The sequence below is a fragment of the Phoxinus phoxinus genome (assembly GCF_949152265.1).
Source record: "Phoxinus phoxinus genome assembly, chromosome: 13".
Classification (NCBI taxonomy): domain Eukaryota; kingdom Metazoa; phylum Chordata; class Actinopteri; order Cypriniformes; family Leuciscidae; genus Phoxinus; species Phoxinus phoxinus.
The window spans coordinates 25900316-25922021 of record NC_136888.1 but is presented as its reverse complement, the minus strand read 5'-3'; the positions used below and the strand labels follow the sequence as shown (position 1 = coordinate 25922021).

Here is a 21706-nt window from a genome sequence, read left to right as displayed (position 1 = left end):
ATCCCCCCAAACACTCACCCACATAATTGTGATTAGAAAAGATACAGTTATCCAATTGTAATATATGTCAAGATTCGGTATCTTGGCATTAAGATGGTGTGAAACATTTGTAGCCTACATATTTTTTTTGACATTGGAAATAAATAATAAACGTGGCCTATTTTTCTTCTGATGTTTATGTTTTGTTCTGTTTTTTTTTCTAGCGATGGCATCATTGCACCAGACCTGGCTAATCCTTTTGGGTCCAGCGAAGAAAACCGCAGGTTATCTCTTTTGAATTCATCTCCCTGATCGTACTGTCTTTAAACCTACCTATTATCAACCTACCTACCTACTATCAAATAAGGTAGCACAGTTGCCCCAGGGTTCAGAGTCCATTTTCACATCAGAGATTAGGCTGATATTTCCACAGCTGACACACTCACACACATGCTGAACAAGCAATAGCAAAAAAAAAAAAAAAAAAAAAAAAAAAAAAAAAAGAGATACAAACAAAATGCTTTGTTGTGCTTTCCTGCTTATTTAAAAAAAAAAATGTACCGTATTTTAGAGAAAAGCTATGGAGTTTTCTATACAGTGCATTTTTAGCATGTATGCCAGTATTTATCTTTAAAGTGTACATTTTAATGTCTCAACATGGAAAAATACTGATTGAATTCAGACCCATGCTCATTTCCCTATATAAATACTGTAATCCTATAAGGCAGAACTAAAGTGGGCAATGATCTTTGATTCTGTATGACAGGCTCCTGCAAAGCTACATCAAGAGCAGCCTAAAGGAAGGACAGAGCAGTCCAGAGCTGAACACCAGGGAACAAGGTTAATAGTTAATTATGAACATGATCTCTCAAAGAACTGCTTTTATTTCACTCCTTTGTGCTTTTGCATAGATTTTATATTAAGCAAATTCCACTCCCTAGTTCCTGATTCCTGATGTTGAATGTCAACACATTTCAAGGACTTTGATCTTAAACAGTTACAGTTCCATTAAAAAATACTTAAGTACAGTACATTTATTTTCCTTGAAGCACAGCAGATAATCTATGTACATAATGGCATTTACATTACAGGCACAAAGTACTCTCTCTCTTTATATATATTTATACATACACTAGTCAACATTTGAAGTGAATCAAAATCGTTCATCAAAGTTATACATGAATTTTGAACTATACCCGTTCTTGTCTTAGGACAACTTTACTAAACTTTTTTGATCCACTTCAAATGTTGACTACTGTATATGCCTTGCTGTGAAATGTATAAATGCATATAGAAAATATATAATAATAATCGTGTGCATGTGTGTATATCTCTTAGGTTTTTATAAGCGTATTAACGATTTGTTCTCTTGTCGCAGAAGTGTTCTTCCTTTTCTCCTTGTATGACTATGATAGAAGTGGACAGATGGATGGCCTTGAACTGATGCAACTTCTGACAGATTTCCTGACTTATCATGAAGTTATGCCAAAGTCAGCAGATTCTGTGAGTGCTGTTTAGTTTTGTCATAACATTCAAAGTAATCTCTCGAGTTCTTTTACGACTTAAACTCATTTACATTTTAGGTTGTATCTTTGGTGGATTACCTGCTACAAGCTCAGGATCTGAACCAGGATGGACTACTGGCTCCTTCAGAGCTGCTATCATCATCCACGATTGACTATCATCAAGAAAACAATATTCTCCCTGATCCACCAGCTGACGAGGCCTTAAAACAAGAGAGAACACATACAAAATCAGAGGATGGAGATCCAGAAGTCAACCAAGAGTCTGAACATGAGACACAAGACGCAGCTAAAGAAGAACACACACAGGAAGAGAAGCCTGTAGATCATAACCAGATACCTGAAAAGCTTGAACAGGATGACTAGCTGCTGCCTTCAGAAGAGCAGGAGCATCAAGATGATCATCAGGAGAACATGTCAGTCCATCAGGAACAACCAGATATGTAATGCCAAATTAAGCATGAAGTGCAACTTTTGACTTCTCAAACAGATACAAATCAGCCATACATAGGAAACCCCTCACCTGCTGCATATGACAATTTATTGCTGGATACTAAGTTTTGAAAGTCTAAAAACATGAAAATTATATTATCATCATTGTACAGTTTGTGAAACAACTGAACTATACAGAAATTTCCAGAGTTGTGGAATCCAGACAACCATCTGAATGAGTATCTGTTCATCTTTGTTGCACCATTTAAACTATGCAAACACAAAGTAAACCTTTAGCCTTGTACCCAACTCTTGGCATATTTCTATTCTACATTTTTTGGGGGGTTAAATACCTTTGAATTAAACCGTTCAAAATTGAGCTGCTTTCCTTTTTTCTGCCTCAGTGCAAAAGGGAATTTAGATGAATCAGAATATAAGCTGCTTAATTTAGTGAACAATTTAATGGTGCTTTACCACTTTAAAAAAAAAAAAGTGTTAATTTTAAGCTCAAGTTACAGTGAAGTGCTGTATTGCACTTCCAGAGAGACAAAAGCTTGCTCATGCCCGATTTCCAGTAGAGATCTCAGAACTATCAAACCTCAGCATTGAGAATTTCTATACAATGTGAGAAACCACAATTTGTGTCTGACACTTTTACACTTTCTACCTAGGTGGAAAGAAAACTATTTAAGGATAAAGATGTTGCAAATGAAAAGCAGTTATGACAAAACAGTTTGGTTTTAATATTTATTACACTTTAGACAAAATGCATTAAAACAATCAAGTAAAAATCATTCAACCTAAAAAGCAACTTTAAAAAGTCAAACATACTGAAAATGTGGCTGAGGCATCAAGATGTGCTAAAACTTTAGACAGTGGTCTAAAACTGACTCAAATAACCTGGACTACTCATTTTGTGATGCATAAAAATGTCACTCCCCAATTCAAAATAAACACTAAAACATATCGATCGGGGGTCCGTCTAAAAAGACTCTTAATAAAACTCAATCATTGATTAACAATGCTTGTTGTACCATAGCCAATGAAGATGGCAGTTGGCTTAAGTTGAAGACATTCAATGTCCACATTCTGAACAGTGCGCTCATTTCAGCTCTTGCCATTTGAGGTTACATTGGGATTCCAGCAACAATTTCAGATTCAATGCCACACTGGTCATCACCTCGGAGAATCTTGAAAAATCCTGAGTGGCGACAAAAGAAAATAGGGCAGATGAAGCAAATGCCTGCACGTTGTGTAAAATCAACTGGGTTACAAACTGCAGACAATCAAATTTGACTTGATACTAAATGACTCACCATTATCACCCCAGTCAGTGTTCCAGGAGTTAGCAGCAAGCCAGTAGGGGACACTTTTCTCCTCTCCCCAGCCCAGGATCTTAATAGCATGACCACCTAGTGCAGATCCACTCACGTGCTGATATACACCTATTTAAAAGAATAAGACATTTTTTTTAACTGTTCCATGCTGCATTAGTACTCTAGACAGACACATAAATAGACTGAAACCAACCAGATTTATACAGCAGGAAGTCCTCATACACCGTGAAGGCTGCCTCAACTGGGCCGTTCTTAAAGAGTTCTTGCATAATGGATTCCTGATTAGAAGGGACACTATAGGACGTCTTTCCTAGAATGACAAAGAACGGTTCAATTAATGAATTTACATCTTGCAGCATTCAAATCATCCCAACTCTAAACCATCCCATTCTCAACCAGGAGGCCGAGGCCCACTAGAGAGGTTTAGCAAACTTCGAAGGGGGCCTAAAGATTGTGTAATCATTTAAATGACCTAAAACAAGATGTCTTTTAATTCACCATCTCAAAAATGTTTTTTCTTTAAATAGCCAGGGTTCCCAGACCTGTAAATATTAGGAAGGGGATTTCTAGACCTGGAAAAAGTCATGCAAATTAATCTTCAAACACGGTCCATTTTGTAGGGAATATACTTTAAGTCACGCCAAACTCTCAATATGATCAGGTTGAAACAGTCCTTACCCATAAGTCATAACGACGAAAAGACATGCAAATTCATTGGTTAAGAGTGAGATCACTGAAGAACAATGAGTTGAACCTCTATAATGAGGTTGAAACGTGACCTGAACCAATTTGTTTCCCTTAGTTCTTACCAAAGTGTTTGTCCTGCTTGTAAGAAGGGCTGTAGCCAGGTTCACAGGACATCTCACAGTTAGGAGTGTCACCACCCTCTCCGGTGCAAGGAGGGCGACTGCCATTCACATGATGCTCACAGGGTTCAATGGTGTATGGACGACAGCCTAAAAATAACTCTTGTTAATACACAGTTGAAGCTCAACGCTTAAAATGCTCAGCAAAAAGCAAGGTAGATACTAACCAACATGGGAGTTATAGAGTCCACCGGAGACCAGACCCTCTGTGTTCCAGTATTCCCAAGCAGCAGAGGGGTATCCACCATTACACCTGAGATCAAAACACAGACTTAGCATCTTGTGTAATATCTAAAAACGGCACCAAAACGCAAACATCAAGGCTGGAATACACTACAACCTCTGAACAACTTTGTCCCAATTTGCAGTCTGGCCAAATCAAGGCTATTTTTTAAATTGATCCAATTTTAGAACACTTTTTTTTGTCATCAGTTTTTGTAGCCAGAAAGTCTGGTAGTGTCTCATTTAGAGTATGATACACAGCTTTTCCTCTGTAGCCATTAGCAAAGTCGGCAAGTGTATGATGCCAAGATATGCAGTGCATTCCAGACTTTATTCAAGAAATGGAATTAACTAAACAGATCAGAGTCACTGCAGGATGAAATCAAACAAATTGTTTGTGAAGTCTTGTTCTTATCAAATATATTGGCACACCAACTTACCCCATGCCACAGCTGTCACAGCAGGTAAGCAGGTCCTGAGAAGAGATCTCCACACTCACTTTGGCATTGCTGTGGATACATACTCTGTCGGAGATGGCTTCAGCGGCCCCAAATGCCTGTGTAAAACCATGAAACCATGAGTAAAAAGAAAAACATGAAACAAATTGCAATCCAAACTCATACTGTGTGCACCAGAGAGAAGACCTCACCCAGCATGAACCACAAGAACCCTGGTCTCGGATCTCTTTAAGAGTGGGGCAGTTGGGCCACTGCTCTCTGGCATCAAAGTTAGTGGGGAGCCTGAGGTTATCAGCATACTGTACCCTGGTTAAAAACAAAGCAAACTGTTATATACTAGACATAGGCTAGAAGGCAGAACTGAAATAAATGGGTATGAGGAAACTTATGTAAAGCACTAAAAGCACATGACAAAGTAGTCATATGTACTACACCATGACTGCAACGTTAAGTTGCACTTCCTCTAGAAGACTCCCCACTCATTTTCTCACACCATATTCAATTGTACTCACATGACAGGGAGTTTGGGTCCTTTCAGAAAAGTCCCACACAACCTCTTCACATAGCTGTAGTCAACATCACGGAAGTTGTGTCCAGCCTACAGGGGAGAACACCAGACTCTTGCATTCAATTTTAAATTAAGAGCAATCAAGAAGCATACAAGAAAACGGCATTACAAATGGTTTCTCAATACCGGCTCAGTCATCCTCGCTAGAATGCAATTTAAAGCATCAGAGCAGAACACCATCTTACCATCCAAGTAGTGTTTGCTTTATTGATGAAATTGACCATCTCATGGGACAGGGGAGCGAGGCGAGGCCGAGCCCAGCTGACTGAAAGGGCCGAGATGACACACAGGAAAGTCAGCCGCCACATTCTGAAAACAAGAAAACTCAATCAATCCCACTTGAAAACAGACAAGGTTAAAGCCTAGACCAAGACTAAAATGCATGTTTGATGGGTTTTAACTAAAAGCAACTTGCACTGACATATATATGTCAGTGCCATTGTCTTGTCTCAAGATGTACACCAGTAATGTTTTTTTTCTAAGGCACTTTTATAAAAGCTACATAAATACCCTATTTGAACTAAGGCCTAATTCTGGCTTAATCTAAGCACTCACTGTCTGTGAAACCAGGCCATAGTCTGAAACACCAAATAAATCAAGTGGCACATCAAGGTCACTTTAATCTTCAGGTGAAACGGCTCACTGACTGCCTACAGTAGTGTCATCTTTAGGCTGCAGTCATGCAAAAGTGAAAGCTCTAGACATTTAAGATGTACATGCTTAGCCCCTTAGTGGTTATGGAACAAGACCAGCCTTGATCAACTAGGCTACTCGGGTAAGAGGTAAGGCATCTTATCTATAAAAGGGGCATCCACCCCAGTGGTTTAGCAATAGTTGGAGCTAATTTTTTTTTTAAACGTCACCAAATTAAGACGCAATTTTAAAAAATCTGTAGATGCAATACGAGTCTTAGTAAAAGGTCATAACAAAAATAGTCATGTTGGGTTGCACTTCCTCTAATAGGCACATGATGACATCAAGTGTGCGTGAGTCAGCGCAATTTACAGGAACAACTTGCTGATTAACAGAAAACAAGCCTACTTCGACCCCAAACCCAGGGGTAATCTGGACGATTAGTAGTCAAAAACAGATACGAACACCGTCAGAAGCCAACTATGTAACGTTAGTTAAGAATGCAAATATTATTGTTTGCTGCATTTGGGGGTTGCCATTTAAGATAAGTGCAAGACCATTACCTGCCTGATGCTGTTCGTAATTGAAACACAATAGTGTATCTGTAAGTAAACTAGCAGTGTAATGTCAACTTGAGCTACTGAAGCATTCCCATGCGTTTAAAGACAAGCTCTAGTTTCCATTCCTTATACTTTCGTTTTTAACTGCAGGCCTTGTTTACATAAACCAACAATTGATCCATATTTTAAGGTCAAATGAAGAAGTCTGTAAGGCTTTGAGCTTACATTTGATATCAGGAAGTGCCGTTGCACAGATAAAGATGAAGTCATTCCCTGATAAATGTTTTGAACAATAATTTTCGTTTGATAAGTTATCATACGCTGCTATATCACCATGACCTTTTTGAATATCTCTTTGGAATTCAACTGAAAGAAAAATCATCTACAGTCTCATTATTTAAATACAGATTTGAGATATATAGCAGGCTTACCTGTCGTTTGTCTGCTGGCAGTTGTGCTGTTAGAAAGTGTGTCTCGCTCCCCAAAACTTCCACTGGGCGGAAATAAACAACAGACGAAGAACACGCCGATGGCTATATAAAGCAAAGACAGATCACGTGATGATAAGTCATGTGCTCGTGGGTCTGCTGACTCTGACGTGATCAAATCAGTTTGCTTAAGCAATCACAGTACTGTTTGTTCATTTATTTCATATGTAAATGTGATTAATAGTATGGAAGCCAATTTCCACCTCATAAGAAGAAAAGCATGCTTGGTAAATCATGATATAAAAAAAATCATAAATGATGACAATAAAGCTATTTTACAGTCTATGCATAAAATCCTAACATTAAGGTTCGATTTTTTTTCTGTCATAATTTTGACATATCTCATAATGTCACAAATATGACTTTGATATCATCATTTCTAAGTTTCTTTCATAATTTCGATGTATTATAATTATTCATACCACTTTTATCTAATAATAAGTTTCATTCTCTCATTATTTTAAGGTCATACATGGAAGCTTGTTTCCGCCACAGGATTTAAAATAAAATAAAAAAAGGTCATTTATATCACACAATTCTGACTTTAACTTGCAAGTATATAACACGCTATATTACACAATTCTAAATTAATGTGAACTCTCAATTGCAAGAACAAAGATCATAATTATGAGATAAAAAGACACAATTACTTTTTATTTTATGGTGGAAATAAGCTACCATAGGCCTCTAAATATTAATTAAACCTTTTTGAGATTATTTGTCATGATAGAGGTTTTTTTATGTCTGATATTTTTCCAGTTGTGTTTTACTATTTAGTGTATCAAGTAGTATTTTGTGTTAGTTACATGAACGAAGCTGTTTTGAACATTTATTAGTATGTATCTATGGTTTTGTTTTTGAACTATTTCATATTTCCCCAGTGGGTGACGTCACATTGAGCGGCAGCCTCCAAAAAACTGAGCAGAAAGACTCAGAATCACACAAAGCGCCCCCCATTCAGCGCAGAAGAGTCCTTGAATAACGGAATACCATAAACTTTGAAAAAAGACAGTAGTGCAACGATGCAGAATCGAAAGGGAAGTGCAGTCACATGGAGTCACGTATGTCTCTACTCTTTTTCAGGAGTCATTTCTTTATTGGAGAAAGCGGCACGTAAGTAATTTTACGTTTAATCATTCCTTCCCAAACCGCTATCTGTGCTTACTAAACATATTTGGCAGCTGCATCGTCATGTGGATGTGGGTTTTGCCAGTTAAAACTTGTTTTTATTATGAGTTCAGTTTTGTTACTGCACATTATTACTACAATGCTGCTATGGTTTCTTCACTGCATTTGAGCGCCTTTTTCATGAATGGCGAGCAGGGGGCGTGTTCTGTCACACAGCTGCTTCATATCAGAGACAGAGCCCGAGAAGAAGAGAAAGAGGGCACCAACAAATCGAAATGGACTCTGTTGTTTGACTTTTTTTGTGTCGTTTCTGTCATCAGTTGTACTGTGCTTCACACACTACCTCTGGATGGGAGAAGAGCTGCTGGCCTGGTTGACGCTGGGTCTGTGCTTGCTTTCTGTCACTGCTGTGCAGCTGCTCAGTCTGAGGTGGTACATCACTGATGATGCAGAAAGATCCAAGCCCTCACTCATCCTTGTGCACTGCCTTCATATGGGCCTCTATCACAGGTCAAAACCTATTTTTTTACAGTCTATGGTCAAAACACTATATCGTTAAGATTCAGATTCAGAACTGCATTCAGAACTGCATTAATTCAGTTATGAAGAGTGAGGTGGAAAATACAATAACATACTGTATAATCCGGTGAATTCATAAACAACTACTTTGCATAAATAAAATTAAGCCTATTTTTAAGACCGTTAAATATATATAATATATAAAAATAAAAAATGATGTTGTATTTTTGCATTGTGATAATATGCTTTGTGGCACGTAAAAGGGATAGTTCACCCAAAATTTTTAATTCTGTCATTACTCACACTCATGTCATTCCAAACCTGTAAAATTGATGAAATCTGAGAGATTTCTGTCCCTCTATTGACAGTCCCCGCAATTACCACTTTGACTCTTCAAAAAGTTCATAAAGAGATCATAAAAAGTAATCCATATGAATTAAAGGGGTTTAGTCAAATTTTTTGGAAGAGACTCGATTTATACGATGAACAGATTTAGTTTAGGCTTTTATTTATTAAATTATTTTGATTTCCCCCCATCCTATATATATATTATATATATATATATATTTGTAATTTCCTTCATTTTCAACTTTGATTTTCCTTAGCGTAATACAGTATTTTTGTACTATATTACAATAATACAATTATATTTTAAGTTATGTACGCTTAAATAAAACCTTTTTTTGAACTTTTTTGACCTATTAATCAAAGAATCCTGGAAAAAAATGTATCATGGTTTCCACAAAAATGTTCAACAGCACAACTGGTTTCTTTAGCATCAAATCGTCATATTTTAATGATTTCTGAAGGATCATGTGACACTGAAAACTGGAGTAATGATGCTGAAAATTCAGCTTTATCATCACAGGATTACCATTTTTAAATAAAATATAAAACAGTTTATAAATTGTAATAATATTTCACAGTATTACTGTTTTTGCTGTAGTTTTTATCTCAAAATTGTGTACAGTTGTGTAATTTCTTATTTCTTTCTTTTAATTTAGTGAAATATGACTTTTGCGTGTTCATGACAGTTGGATTCACCTAATGATATTATTTATCTCACAAAACACTGTTGATTTCTAAGATGCGTGTATATGTTTTATATTTGCAGGTTATGGAGCTGCATGAAGTCTCAAGGTGGGCAGCTGAAGTTTGTTGCATTGCTAATGCAGCAAGCTGAGGTTTCTGCTCTGTGTCTGATCGAGGCCCTTACGCTCAGCCTGCCTCAAAGTCTACTGCAGACCTACAGTTTATTCACCCTTCACCCCGGCTTTCTGTCACCAGGTATGTGACTTCCCTTTTGGCCCGAACAGAACTAGCTTCACGCCAAAAGTTTTCTGTGGAAGTAATGAAATAAGTCCGTTTACTGAAATGAAGCAGTCTCAATGACGTACGCTGCCAACAAATGTGACCTCAGGAGGACGCAGCCTTCGAAATGAGACACAGCTTTAATCGTTTTTGCTGTGCACGCTACCAAAAAAGAAAATTATACATTTAGTCCTAGTTCGCTTAGCATTCACACTGTCATTTCTAACAAAGAACCTAAAGACACAAAACAAAAGGGATAAGGCCACAACCTGATTGGACAGCTTTTATGACTACATATATCTGAGATGGAACATCAAACATCGCTTAAACAATGCTGTGTGCTGTGCTTGTATGTATGTGTAGTCAAAACAGTGCCAGGAATACCTCTATTGCACACAAACAAAGACCTGCTGCAAGTAGACGTGGTTCTGACGCCTGTACCAAACTGTAATTATAACATAGCGCATATGACGATAATAACCACACTGTAAAAAGAAATTACATCCCCAAGTCAAAATTTTCTAGTGACTGGTCACATCTAAATTTTTCAATTAGTCTGACATATTATTTCTCATTGAGCCAATGTTAACAGACTATAGCAACAATTAATTCAATTTATTTTACAGAATTTCACTTGGGCCAATTAAAAAATTTAGATGTGACCAGTCACTAGAATATTTTGACTTGGAGAGGTTGGAGAGTACGTTTTACAGTGCTGTAAAAAAATATTTTCGTGTTTTGTTATCAACATTTTTTCGTTTGTCAAATCAGCTTAGATCATTTATGTGGTTCAGATAACATACTATTTTGAGTTTCTGTTGATTATACCAATCTTCTTCATAGTATTAACTAAATTTTTTTATTTCAATGAACTTAAAACTTTATGGCAACACAAACAGGTTTGACTCTTGTTGACAAACAGGTTACTTTTTTTAAAAGCTGAACCAACTATTTATTTTTATTTTTATCTTCTCATCCTTTTTTTTAGGTTTGTTTAGGTGTCCGTGTTGCATTCATATTTCAATCGAACCATGTTTATTTTTGTAAACGAAAACTAAAACAGATTAAACCGATTGATCAAAAACATTTTCGTAAACTGAAATAAAAAATTAAATAAATGAAAAAATTAAACAAAACGAAACTAACAACAGTTGCTGAAAAACTATAATAATCATATTTAATATAATAAATATGAGCTGTGTGGCTGTTCAGGGAAACACCTGTAGATGGCGCATTATCATCATACACAGGAGTTTAGCTGAGGGAGAGACGCAGAGGAGTTAAAAGTGCACTGCGGACGTCATAATCGGGAATAAGGGACTAATCGATACTTCACTTGAAGTGGAGAGGGAAATTTACCCACCTGACATGCGCATCCCCACAGTATCAACGCATCACATGCACACTTATTCAAATGTACCGCACAAACAGAGTTTAATAATAAAACCAAGTGTGAACATAAACTGTTTATTCCCTGAACCTCTTTTTACAGTGGTCTTATGTGTCGGGCTGAGCCTGCTGAATGTGTCCTGGTTCCTGGTCCTGTTCAACCGTTCATGCTTTCTGCTTCGTCCTGGTCACCTGCACATGACTCCCGCTGCAATGCTGTGCCAGCTCGTATGGAGAGGGGGCATGCTGGGTGCCAGGGTGGCCAGCCTCATGTTCTTCTGCAGGACGTTTCACTGGTGGTTCTCTGGAGTCGTGGGTGAGTCAAGCCTGGTGTCAAATCCTTACACATAAAAGTCTTCACAGTTAGTTTGCGTGACAGTCTTGAGGGCTTTAAGGTAATTTGTCATTGCCCAACTCTTACCTGGAAAAGGATGATTTGTTAATAAATGGCTGCTTTGTGATTGTCTTTTTAAATCCCTGCTCAGGTTTCCACTGGCTCATTATGACATTCTGGCAAGTGTCCCAGCAGACAGACATCTGCATTAACCGGAGTTCCTGGCGTCTCTTCAACTTCATCTTAGGGGCTCTGCACATTTTCCTGTTTTTTAACGTTAAAGACGGTCCCTCGCGGTACCGCATGACTGGCTTCTATTTGGTAGGTTTCTCTGAGCAGCAGTGTTATTTTACACTTACCCTTTACTACATTAGTCTTATAATATTTATTAAATATAATTACAATTTTAAATTGTATTGTTGTTATATATTAATTTTGGATTTTACTATTGGTAATTTTATGTGCTTTTTTTATTTTATTTTTTTTATTAATTTTTTCAGTTTTAGTTTGTCATTTTAGAACTTTTGATTAGGTTTTTCATCTAATGTATAATAATTTATTTTATTTATATTTTTGTTCAATTAAAAAAAATGGATTAAAAAATATATATATTATCATTTTTATTTTAATAGTTTTAATTTTAGTAACAATAAAACTCTGCTCCACAGTCAGTAATAAATATGAATGGGGGAAATCAGCAGAATATTGTAACATTGTGCAACATATTTGGAAAACTGTCTGGACTGTTTGTGTCCAGATTGTGTGAAATGCTGCAAGGTTGTGTTGACTTTTATGCTGATGACCATATTAGATAGATATAGTGAATCTTCTCTCAAGAATAATAGCTTTGTTAACATCTTTTTTTATTGTTTATTGATTGATTTTACAGTTAATGTTGCTGGAGAACACGTTCCTTCTGCTTCTGGCGTCAGACTCGCTCCGTGGGCCTTCATGGGACAGCATGAGTATACCTGTGGCTGTCTTATGCAGCTTCTTTATCGGTAAACATTATGGATTCACTGATATTAAAAAATCCTGATATTTATCATTATTTTCATGTTATGGCCAATAACCTTTAAATGGCCATTATTCAAATGTTATACTATTTTTTCTAATTAAATAAAAAAATAAAACACTAAAAACTAAAATCAGATGTTTAAAATGCTACAGTACAAGTGAATTTAGGGATCACAACCATATAATGTACAGTATGAAAAATTAGTATTCATTTTGAGATTTACTATTATATTTAAAGGGCACCTATTATGACATTTAAAATGTTCCTAATGTTGTTTAGGGAGTCCCCAACAACAGTTTTACATGCATGCAATGACAAAAAACACTTTTGTTGTCGTATAATATGCATTTATTTTTACCTGATTTGCTCACCCACTCCCAAATGATTCGTTCAACGACTCATTTTTCCAAACCCCTCCTTGCGCGACGCTAATCTGCGTTGATTGGTCAGATGACCCAGCAGTGTTTACAGAGATAATACTTATTGTTTAACACGGAGTACAATGATGCTTTTATCAATTAAATTATGTTATAATAATGATTATAGTCCACTGCTTTGTAGTTTGTAGTAAAAAACGAAAAATAACATAAATAATTTAATGTTATGTTAGCGAGCATAGCCCAGAGTTCATATTGTAAAAGCACAATCAGTATTTGTTTGCGTTAGCCCGATGCATAAACATAACGTTTTTACAAAAAAAAAAAAAAAAAAAATGCAGTTACGTTACTACGAGGTATTACTCTATTCTTTAAGACAACTCCGAAAACAACGACAAACACTTCACATATCTCAATACAATTGTCATTGAAGACCTAGAAGCTAAACGGTGCTTACACAACAAACAAAATCATTATTAAGCATGCTACATAAAACATAAAAGCAACAATTATTAATAACACTTACAGGTTGTGATACGGAGGAGGAAGCTGATGCAAATACACTTGGATCTGAACCTTCCTTCAATATCAGCCGGCTCGCGAATCCAAGTTTGATTGCATTTAAAAAGCAATCGTCTTCAAAATGGCGTGAACAAAGCACAAGGCTCGGACTATACTTCTGTGGTATAGTTGTATATATGAATTGTAGCGACTAGTCTTCAAATGCTCCTCCTTGGGCAGATGAAAAAAGTTGGCTTTTGAGTCGCACTTCAGAACACAGCGTCTCGTCGCCCTGATGTTTTCCCTGGCCTTGGAGCGCAATAAGTGGGCGTATCGTATTCAAATAACTTGACAAGTTGACGTCATCTAGTCAGAGAAAAAGCTTCGGTCTTCTAACGATTCATAAAAATGACTCCGAGTCGACTCTTACTTTTGAAAGACAATAACTTTATATACGGTGCACTTTCATATTTCAAACTTTGCAGGATGTTTTTGTTCACTCAGATCTATGTTACACACTACATGAAAGGTAAATTTCAAAATTCCATAATAGGTACCCTTTAATATTGGTATTTGCGTTAGATGACAGCAAGGTGTCATATTATGCTCATTTTTCCCCCCTTTTTTTTACATTTACCACTTTCTTTATTGTGTATTATTGTGCATTCCTAGAAATCACTTTTTCTTATAAAAACATAAAAAGCTCACAGTGTAATGTAACGTTATTTTACAAATTACAATTATAATGTTCTCTGGTCTTTTCTAGGTGTCATTTTTGTGGTCCTTTACTACCGATTTCTTCATCCAAAATCCACTGAGATCCTCCAGAGTCTGAGACTCCAAATGAGCTTGACAACTATTGACCGAACAACGGATGGACACTGCAAAGATACAACGGTTGAATCGTCCGCACACAATCATGGCACTTTCTCAGTGACCGATTTTGCTCCTGTGAAGCATGCAGGAGGCTGTTCTGTTCAGCCTCTAGAGGGCAGTTGGCACCATCATTGTATGTTAATACACCTGGCTCTCAAAACTGGAAACACAGACAAGATCAACTGCCTATATGGAGACAGAGGGCTTTCATTCTTCCTGGGGAATGATGATGCACCCGTCACAGATGCTGGAGGGAACCCTTGTAACCAGCCATCGGTGGAAGCAGGGGAACGATCTGAAAGCTGTCCGGTTGAAAACCGAGAGGGATTTTCTAGTGCTGAAGTCGGACAGCAGTCTCCAGAGAAGGGTGCGGTGTATAACACCTGTCCCGCAGACTGCAGTAGTACTGTTTACTTTAGTGCGGAACCCCACTCCTCCTATAGTGTCAGCGATTCTACCTTAGATAAAGAGAATATGGTTGTGATCAGTCCCATTATGAATGAAGCTGAACTGATCTTGACCGCTAAACAGCTGTTGAACAGGAACCCATGTTATACCTCAACTCCAATGCAAGACCTCAAAACAATGCACAGTACAAGTCCTCGATTAGCAGGGGCTCGAAGACAGGTACAGTTTTAATATTAAAACTGGCATAAAAATATGTGAATTATTTGGGATAAAGCTAGTAAACATTATCTGTTTATTATTAGCACATATTAACCACTATAAGCTGCAGGTTATCTTTATCTGCAGTTTGTTACCATTAGTTATAGTGAATCAGTTTACATTTCTTACTATTAAGTTACATGGGCAAATTTTACTTGCTGCTCTTTTCTGTCTGTTGTACCATGTTTGATACATTTCTATGTTTTTTTTACCATCTAATTTTATATTTCATGTATATTTTATATTTTGTCTAATTTCTATATCAATATTTTATCAGGTATAATATAGATTGTTGTGTTTTTGCTTAATCTGTGGAGAAAAAAGTTTGTTTTAATATAATTTTATAGTTTAGTGTCAAAATAAGTATTTATAAAATTGGTTAAAGGTAGCCTACTCTATGTAACTTTTTTGTTTCGTTCAAGATTAACATTTAAATAATGAGTCAATACATTATCAATCCTTCTTACAAAACATGTTTTTGTCTCTGGTAAGGCATTTCATGTAAGTGTTTAATTATTTGACCTGACGGGATGGTTTTCGCGGGAAACTGCGACTGCGTGCGTTTATCGGAGTGTCAACCATAGATGGTGGCAACGAGCGAGAAAGGTTGACATGGAACACGCTAAATCTCAAACTTCCGTGAATCACCCGTTTAAAATAAACGCAGAACAGAGGAGAGTCTTCTGGCAAATAGAGAACACAATCTGAGATACAATAAAATTTGATTTTGTTTTGGCTGGCGAGAACTGATCGGGATTTAAAATGTTCTAAAGGCAACAATGACAAAGATGGCGTTTTTCGTGTGTCAAATAAGTCTCACTTACAACGACTTTGTTGCTAAGAACTTATTTATTTATCAGATGCAGCACAGACCCAGTCTCACTTCCTCAGTATCTGGCATGGATTTTCAAGTCCCGCCCCCTCTCACTCTCAGCTATTCTATTCCCTGGATAGGTTGTCAATCAACATATGAAATTACCAAATCTCTATGACACCTCCCCCTTTAACTTTTCCTAGAGAAACACATTGTTGTAACCGTAATTCTTTGTTTCTAACTAGCTATTCATTTTTAACTATAATGAACATTTTAAACATTTGACAGTTTCTCTTTTATCAAATAAACATTTAACATTGCATTAGTTTCAGATGAATAACTCACATCCACTACACATTCAACGTGCATAGAGTTTCAATTGACTTTTAACTATAAATTCAGTTTGACAGTTGGTTTTATTACTCTGCCGGATCTGGTCACAGTCACTCCTTGTGTTTCACTCGGTGTCTGCGACACTGGCTGATCCGCGTTGCTGATGTGCAGTTTTTCAAGCGCCTGCGGGCTCTTCACTGTTGTTTCGCAGTTATTATCAGCACTTGGATATTCTGCAGGCACTTTCTGCAGATGTCTGCGGTTCCGCCTCATTTCTCCTTCCCCTTTTGGAGCCTGCACCACGAATGAGCGCGGTGCACTCTCTTGCGTTTTGACCTGCACTGGACCTTTCCACGACTTTTCCCCGTCCAGTTTCATCAGCACCGCATCGTCTGGCTTCAACTCAGGTAATTCCCGCACTCCGTGTCTCCGATTGAAGTAGAAGGCTTGTTTTGTTTTAGCCAAAGCGTCTCTTTCTCTCACCATCAGTCTATTTGGCCACTTTGGCTGCAGGTTTTTCTTTAACGTAGGCAGCGTGGTACGAATTTTTCTGCCCATCAACAATTCGGCAGGACTTACCCCTGTAGATGAATGGGGTGTTGCGCGGTAACACATCAAAGCGAGGATCGGGTCGTCCTGTCTGAGGATGCGTTTGGCTACTTGGACCGCGCGCTCGGCATGCCCGTTTGCTTGCGGGTTGTGCGGGCTCGATGTGACATGTTCAAAGTCATATTTTACCTTAAATGAAGTCCATGCCTCACTAGTAAATTGCGGACCGTTATCACTCATGATCTGCTCCGGTATTCCAAATCTCGCAAACGTAGCTTGCAGTTTGTTTATCACCTGCGCCGTTGTTGTCTTTGGCAGATGAAGAATCTCTATGAAGCGTGAGTAATAATCCGAAACAATCAGATACATCTGGCCCTTGTTCTCGCAAATGTCTATAGCCACGCGCTGCCATGGTCTGTCAGGTAGCGGGGTTGACTTCAGTGGCTCTTTCCTTTGTGTCTTCCTGTTTTCGCGACAGAACATACACAAGTCAATTTTGTTATTTATATCCGATGATATACCAGGCCACCATACGGATGAATTTGCCCTTTCTCTGCATTTTGACAACCCTAGATGGCCTTCGTGGATTCGCTCAAGGATTTCCTGTCTCAGTTCACTTGGAATACAAATGCGTCTGCCCAGAATTATCAGTCCTTCACTTATTGACAGCGCATCTTTCACTGAAAAATAGTCTCTAATACCTTCCGGTACGTTTCTTACGTGCTCTGGCCATCCCTGCTTAATGAACTTACTCACTAGTTGTAATTGTTCATCTCTTTCAGTCGCTGTTGCGATCAGGCTCAACTTTGACTGTGACACGGGCAAGCTGGCAATGACTGCGTCTACGTAACAGGCTATCTCGTTCGCTGTAGGCCTACTGCTCGGTGCATCATCGCCTATTGGACTTCTCGACAGTGTATCAGCTACTACCAATGTCTTCCCAGGTGCGTATTCTGCGGTCACTGCGAATCGCATCAGTCTCATTAAAAGTCTTTGACAGCGTATCGGTACCGTGTCCAAGTCTTTTTTATTGATCAATGGTACGAGGGGTTTGTGGTCTGTAATAAGGCGAAATCTATCCAGGCCTATGAGATACTTCTCAAATCTCTCGCATGCCCAGACCCCGGCCAAACATTCTTTTTCAATCTGCGCGTACCTGGTTTCCGCCTCATTTAACCTCCTCGAACAATATGCCACCGGCTTCCAGCTGTCTCCGTGCAGCTGTAGCAAGACTCCTCCCAGCCCATAGCTACTCGCGTCTGCTGACACCGCCGTGGGTTTTCCTGAATCGTAGTACGCGAGAACAGGTGCAGTCATTAGAGTTTCTTTAAGCTTTTGAAATGCGCTTTCTTGCGACTGGTCCCATGTCCATGCTACAGTCCCTTTTAATAAATCAAACAGCGGCCCGCCCTCTGTCGCCAAATCTGGAATGTAGCGTCCCATGTAGTTTATCATCCCCAGGACCCGTTTCAGTTCACTCACATTTCTTGGGGCTTGCAGCTCTGAAATAGCCCTTACTTTCCCCGGGTCGGGCCTGACTCCTCTCTCGTCTATGACGTGCCCCAGGAAAGAAAGCTCTTTCTGTCTGAAGATACACTTTTCTTTGTTGAGCTTGAGTCCTGCGCGCTCTATCCTCTCCAGAACGCGCCTCAGATGCTCGTCGTGCTGTTCTTGGGTTTCGCCGTGAATGATTAGATCGTCCATGTAGACCGCAACTCCCTCTAAGCCTCCTAGGAGTTCGTTCATTTTGCGCTGAAATATTTCTGGCGCAATGCTAATGCCGAATGGTAAGCGCTTGAAACAATATCTAGCAAACGGCGTTATGAATGTAGTGAGAAGACTGCTCTCACTATGTAGGGGAATTTGCCAAAACCCGCTTGCGGCATCCAACGAAGAGAATATTGTGGACCCGGCCAGTTTGGCAAGAATTTCATCAGTCGTGGGTAGGATGTACCGTTCCCTTTTTACATTTTCGTTCAGCTTTTTCAAGTCAACGCAGATGCGCACTTTCCCGTTAGGTTTCATCACTGGTACCATCGGCGCGCACCAGTCTGTTGGTTGCGTTATTTTTTCAATGACTCCGTTCTCCTCCATTCGTTGGAGTTCGGCCTTAACTTTGGGGAGTAATGGTATAGGCACTCTTCTCGCGGTGTGGACTGCGTATGGCTCTACATTCTCTTTTAGATTTATTTTAACAGGCTCGGTTCTCATTGTTCCCTGTTCACCGAATGCTGCGCTGACTTGCTCTATTCTTTTCACTAAGCCCATCTCTACTGCTTGTTCTCTGCTTAGCAAATTGTTCACGGTGTCACCCTCCATGACGTGAATTGTGAACTTGAACTTTTTGTCTTTGTACTCCGTGGTCGTTTCAAATTGTCCCAAACAATTTATCCTACCACCCGGACTGTCATATTTCGCGTGTGTCTGACTCAACTTCGCTTTACTTCCAAGCGAGTTAAAAGTCTCTTCATTCATAACGGTTACGTCAGCTCCGGTATCAATTTTAAATTTTACTCGCGAGCCTTGCACGTTCAATTTCACAAACCAAGTCTCTGTGTCGTCGGTCCCAGTTTTGCTTACCGTTCCCAGGTAATATGAATCGTCATCACTTGCCTGTGTGTGTGCTCCTCTTATTACTTCATTAACTGCTCTTGAGTAACACATACGCTCCCAGTGTCCTTTCTTTTTACATTTTCGACACTCAGTTTCTGCTGCGGGGCATTTTTCCTTATAGTGATGTTTCGTTTTTCCACACTTTCCGCAACTGCCGCCGCCGGTCATTCTATAATTTTTTTCTCTCGCTGGCTTCTTTTCATCCCATCTTCCCCTTCTTTCAGGTCGTCTGCGTGTAACCTCCTGAACACTGCTTGGTGCACCTTCCTCCTGTTGGCTCACCTGCTGGGCGATGTCCTCCGCCTGCCTCACCATCAGCACCGCCGTGTCTAAGGTAAGGTCTGTCATCAGCTGCAACTTTCTTGAAAGCTCTTTATCTTTGATGCCAACCACAAGCTTATCTCTGATGTTCTCTGTTTTCTGGGCACCGAAGTCACAACTCTCTGCTAATTCGTAGAGTGCACGGATGAACATCTCTGCCTTTTCTCCCGGCCTTTGTGTGCGTTGGTAAAAGCACGCCCTCTCGTGGATGACGTTCTTTTTCGGGATGAAATAGTCATTAAACTTATTCAGCACGACGTCAAAGTCTTTTTTATGCTCGTCTCTCTCAAACGTGAACGAGCTGAATATGTTTTCTGCCTCTGGTCCCATGGCATATATAAGGGTACTCACTTGTACCTCGCCATCCTCCTCCTTTAGCTTCGTGGCTATTCTGTACCTCGTGAAACGTTGTCGCCATGCGGCCCATTCTTGAGGTCTATCAAAGGTGAAGTTCGTGGGTGGAGCGAATTTCGCCATTTCTATTTCTCCACAACTTCTGACACCATGTCAAATAAGTCTCACTTACAACGACTTTGTTGCTAAGAACTTATTTATTTATCAGATGCAGCACAGACCCAGTCTCACTTCCTCAGTATCTGGCATGGATTTTCAAGTCCCGCCCCCTCTCACTCTCAGCTATTCTATTCCCTGGATAGGTTGTCAATCAACATATGAAATTACCAAATCTCTATGACATCGTGCAGGTAAGGTATTTTATTAAACATTTAGCTCTCTAAAGAGTTCAAGCATTATCTATTGTGAGGGATCATTTAATTATGGTTGGTGTAGCGCAGGTGGCTGGCATTTTCAAGGTAGCTTACCATGCCCATTAGGTAACGTTATATACAGTAGCTCTTCAGCTAACTAGTCAGCTTGAGATCGTTTCCATCGTAAGCCAAGTAGTGAATGTTTTATAAGCAGTAGGATAACCATATTCATCTGCACAGAGCCAGAACCATAGGCCAAAACAATGTTCTTCTGCAAAATGTCTGAAGTTATTTTAACCGCTAGAGGACCAAAAGTTACGTAGTGTAGGCCTACCTTTTAAAACGACTACAAATTTGCCTTTTGCTTTTCAGAACTTCCTATCTTGTTTTCATTTGTAGGCTACTAATATAAATTATGGTCTTCTTGTACCATTAAATGCTACTTCATAGACTTCCATATTGTTTCTTTGTTCAGTATAGTTAATATTATAAAGGTTATTTAGCTACCTACTCTTTCTTCGTTCTTTTTGTCCATCTCCTCATTTACATGGCCTAATATTGGAATAAAAATAACATAACACTGTTCTCATCAGACAACAGAGGGCACTAATACATTCAGTAAAAGTTTGTACAAAGAGACATTCAGAATGTGGTTACAGAAGTATTGGCATGAACAAATCGCTTTAAAAGCTTCGTTTTTATTTTATGGAAAGATGTATTGATTGGATCCACAGACACACTTTTGGCACATTACTCTCCCTCAAACACATTAAAAACAACTACAAAAAAAAAAAGACAACCAGACAAATTCCTCACAAAATCATTTTCTAATAGGCCTAAATCCATATATTTCTATGAAATTAAAATATTTTTGAAACACAATACTAAATCGGTGTGGAATGAGACTGGAAGCATTATTAAAATGCTGCATGTGTTGAACACCGAAGGGTGAAATAAGGACACACAGGGACATATTTGAGGACATATCTGACCTTTCTGGACCATAGTTGGATTGCTCAACTGTGCTCATGCATGGATGGATTTTAGCACCATGTTGAAAATTCATACTACCCTGATTCCTGTGGAAAATATAGTACAAATAGAGGTGATTGTCTTCCATGCATAATTAATACTTGCTTGAAAAAGGCCTAGACTGTAAAAATGAAGAGATTATGTTAGATGTC

General features: G+C 38.7%; 3 protein-coding genes across 4 annotated transcripts in view; 2 read left to right on the top strand and 1 right to left on the bottom strand.

The window, feature by feature from the left end:
* The window catches only part of cgref1 (cell growth regulator with EF-hand domain 1), a 3621-nt gene extending 1055 nt beyond the window's left edge, over positions 1–2566 (top strand). The window contains exons 3-6 of one of the 2 annotated variants that reach the window (XM_079633595.1): positions 204–263; positions 746–819; positions 1358–1482; positions 1563–2566. In XM_079633595.1, the coding sequence (XP_079489721.1) occupies positions 204–263; positions 746–819; positions 1358–1482; positions 1563–1868 (565 nt within the window). In that variant the 3' untranslated portion in view covers positions 1869–2566. The remainder of the gene's footprint in view (positions 1–203; positions 264–745; positions 820–1357; positions 1483–1562) is intronic. The other variant, XM_079633596.1, reaches the window with a different exon arrangement.
* Positions 2567–2667: 101 nt separating this feature from the next.
* Positions 2668–7156, bottom strand: ctsba (cathepsin Ba). Its single transcript, XM_079633594.1, has 10 exons — positions 7010–7156; positions 5571–5694; positions 5330–5415; positions 5009–5123; positions 4800–4915; positions 4305–4390; positions 4081–4227; positions 3465–3581; positions 3251–3379; positions 2668–3135 (listed from the first exon to the last, which is right to left on the bottom strand). Exons 2-10 carry the CDS (start codon positions 5691–5693, stop codon positions 3062–3064), a joined length of 993 nt encoding a protein of 330 aa, XP_079489720.1. The 5' UTR covers position 5694; positions 7010–7156; the 3' UTR covers positions 2668–3061.
* An 807-nt stretch (positions 7157–7963) lies between these two features.
* On the top strand, positions 7964–15653 carry xkr5b (XK related 5b). Its single transcript, XM_079633593.1, has 7 exons — positions 7964–8179; positions 8515–8704; positions 9828–10000; positions 11517–11729; positions 11899–12068; positions 12637–12748; positions 14410–15653. The coding sequence occupies exons 1-7, from the start codon at positions 8089–8091 to the stop codon at positions 15156–15158; spliced, it is 1698 nt and encodes a 565-aa protein (XP_079489719.1). The 5' UTR covers positions 7964–8088; the 3' UTR covers positions 15159–15653.
* Positions 15654–21706: the final 6053 nt, after the last annotated feature.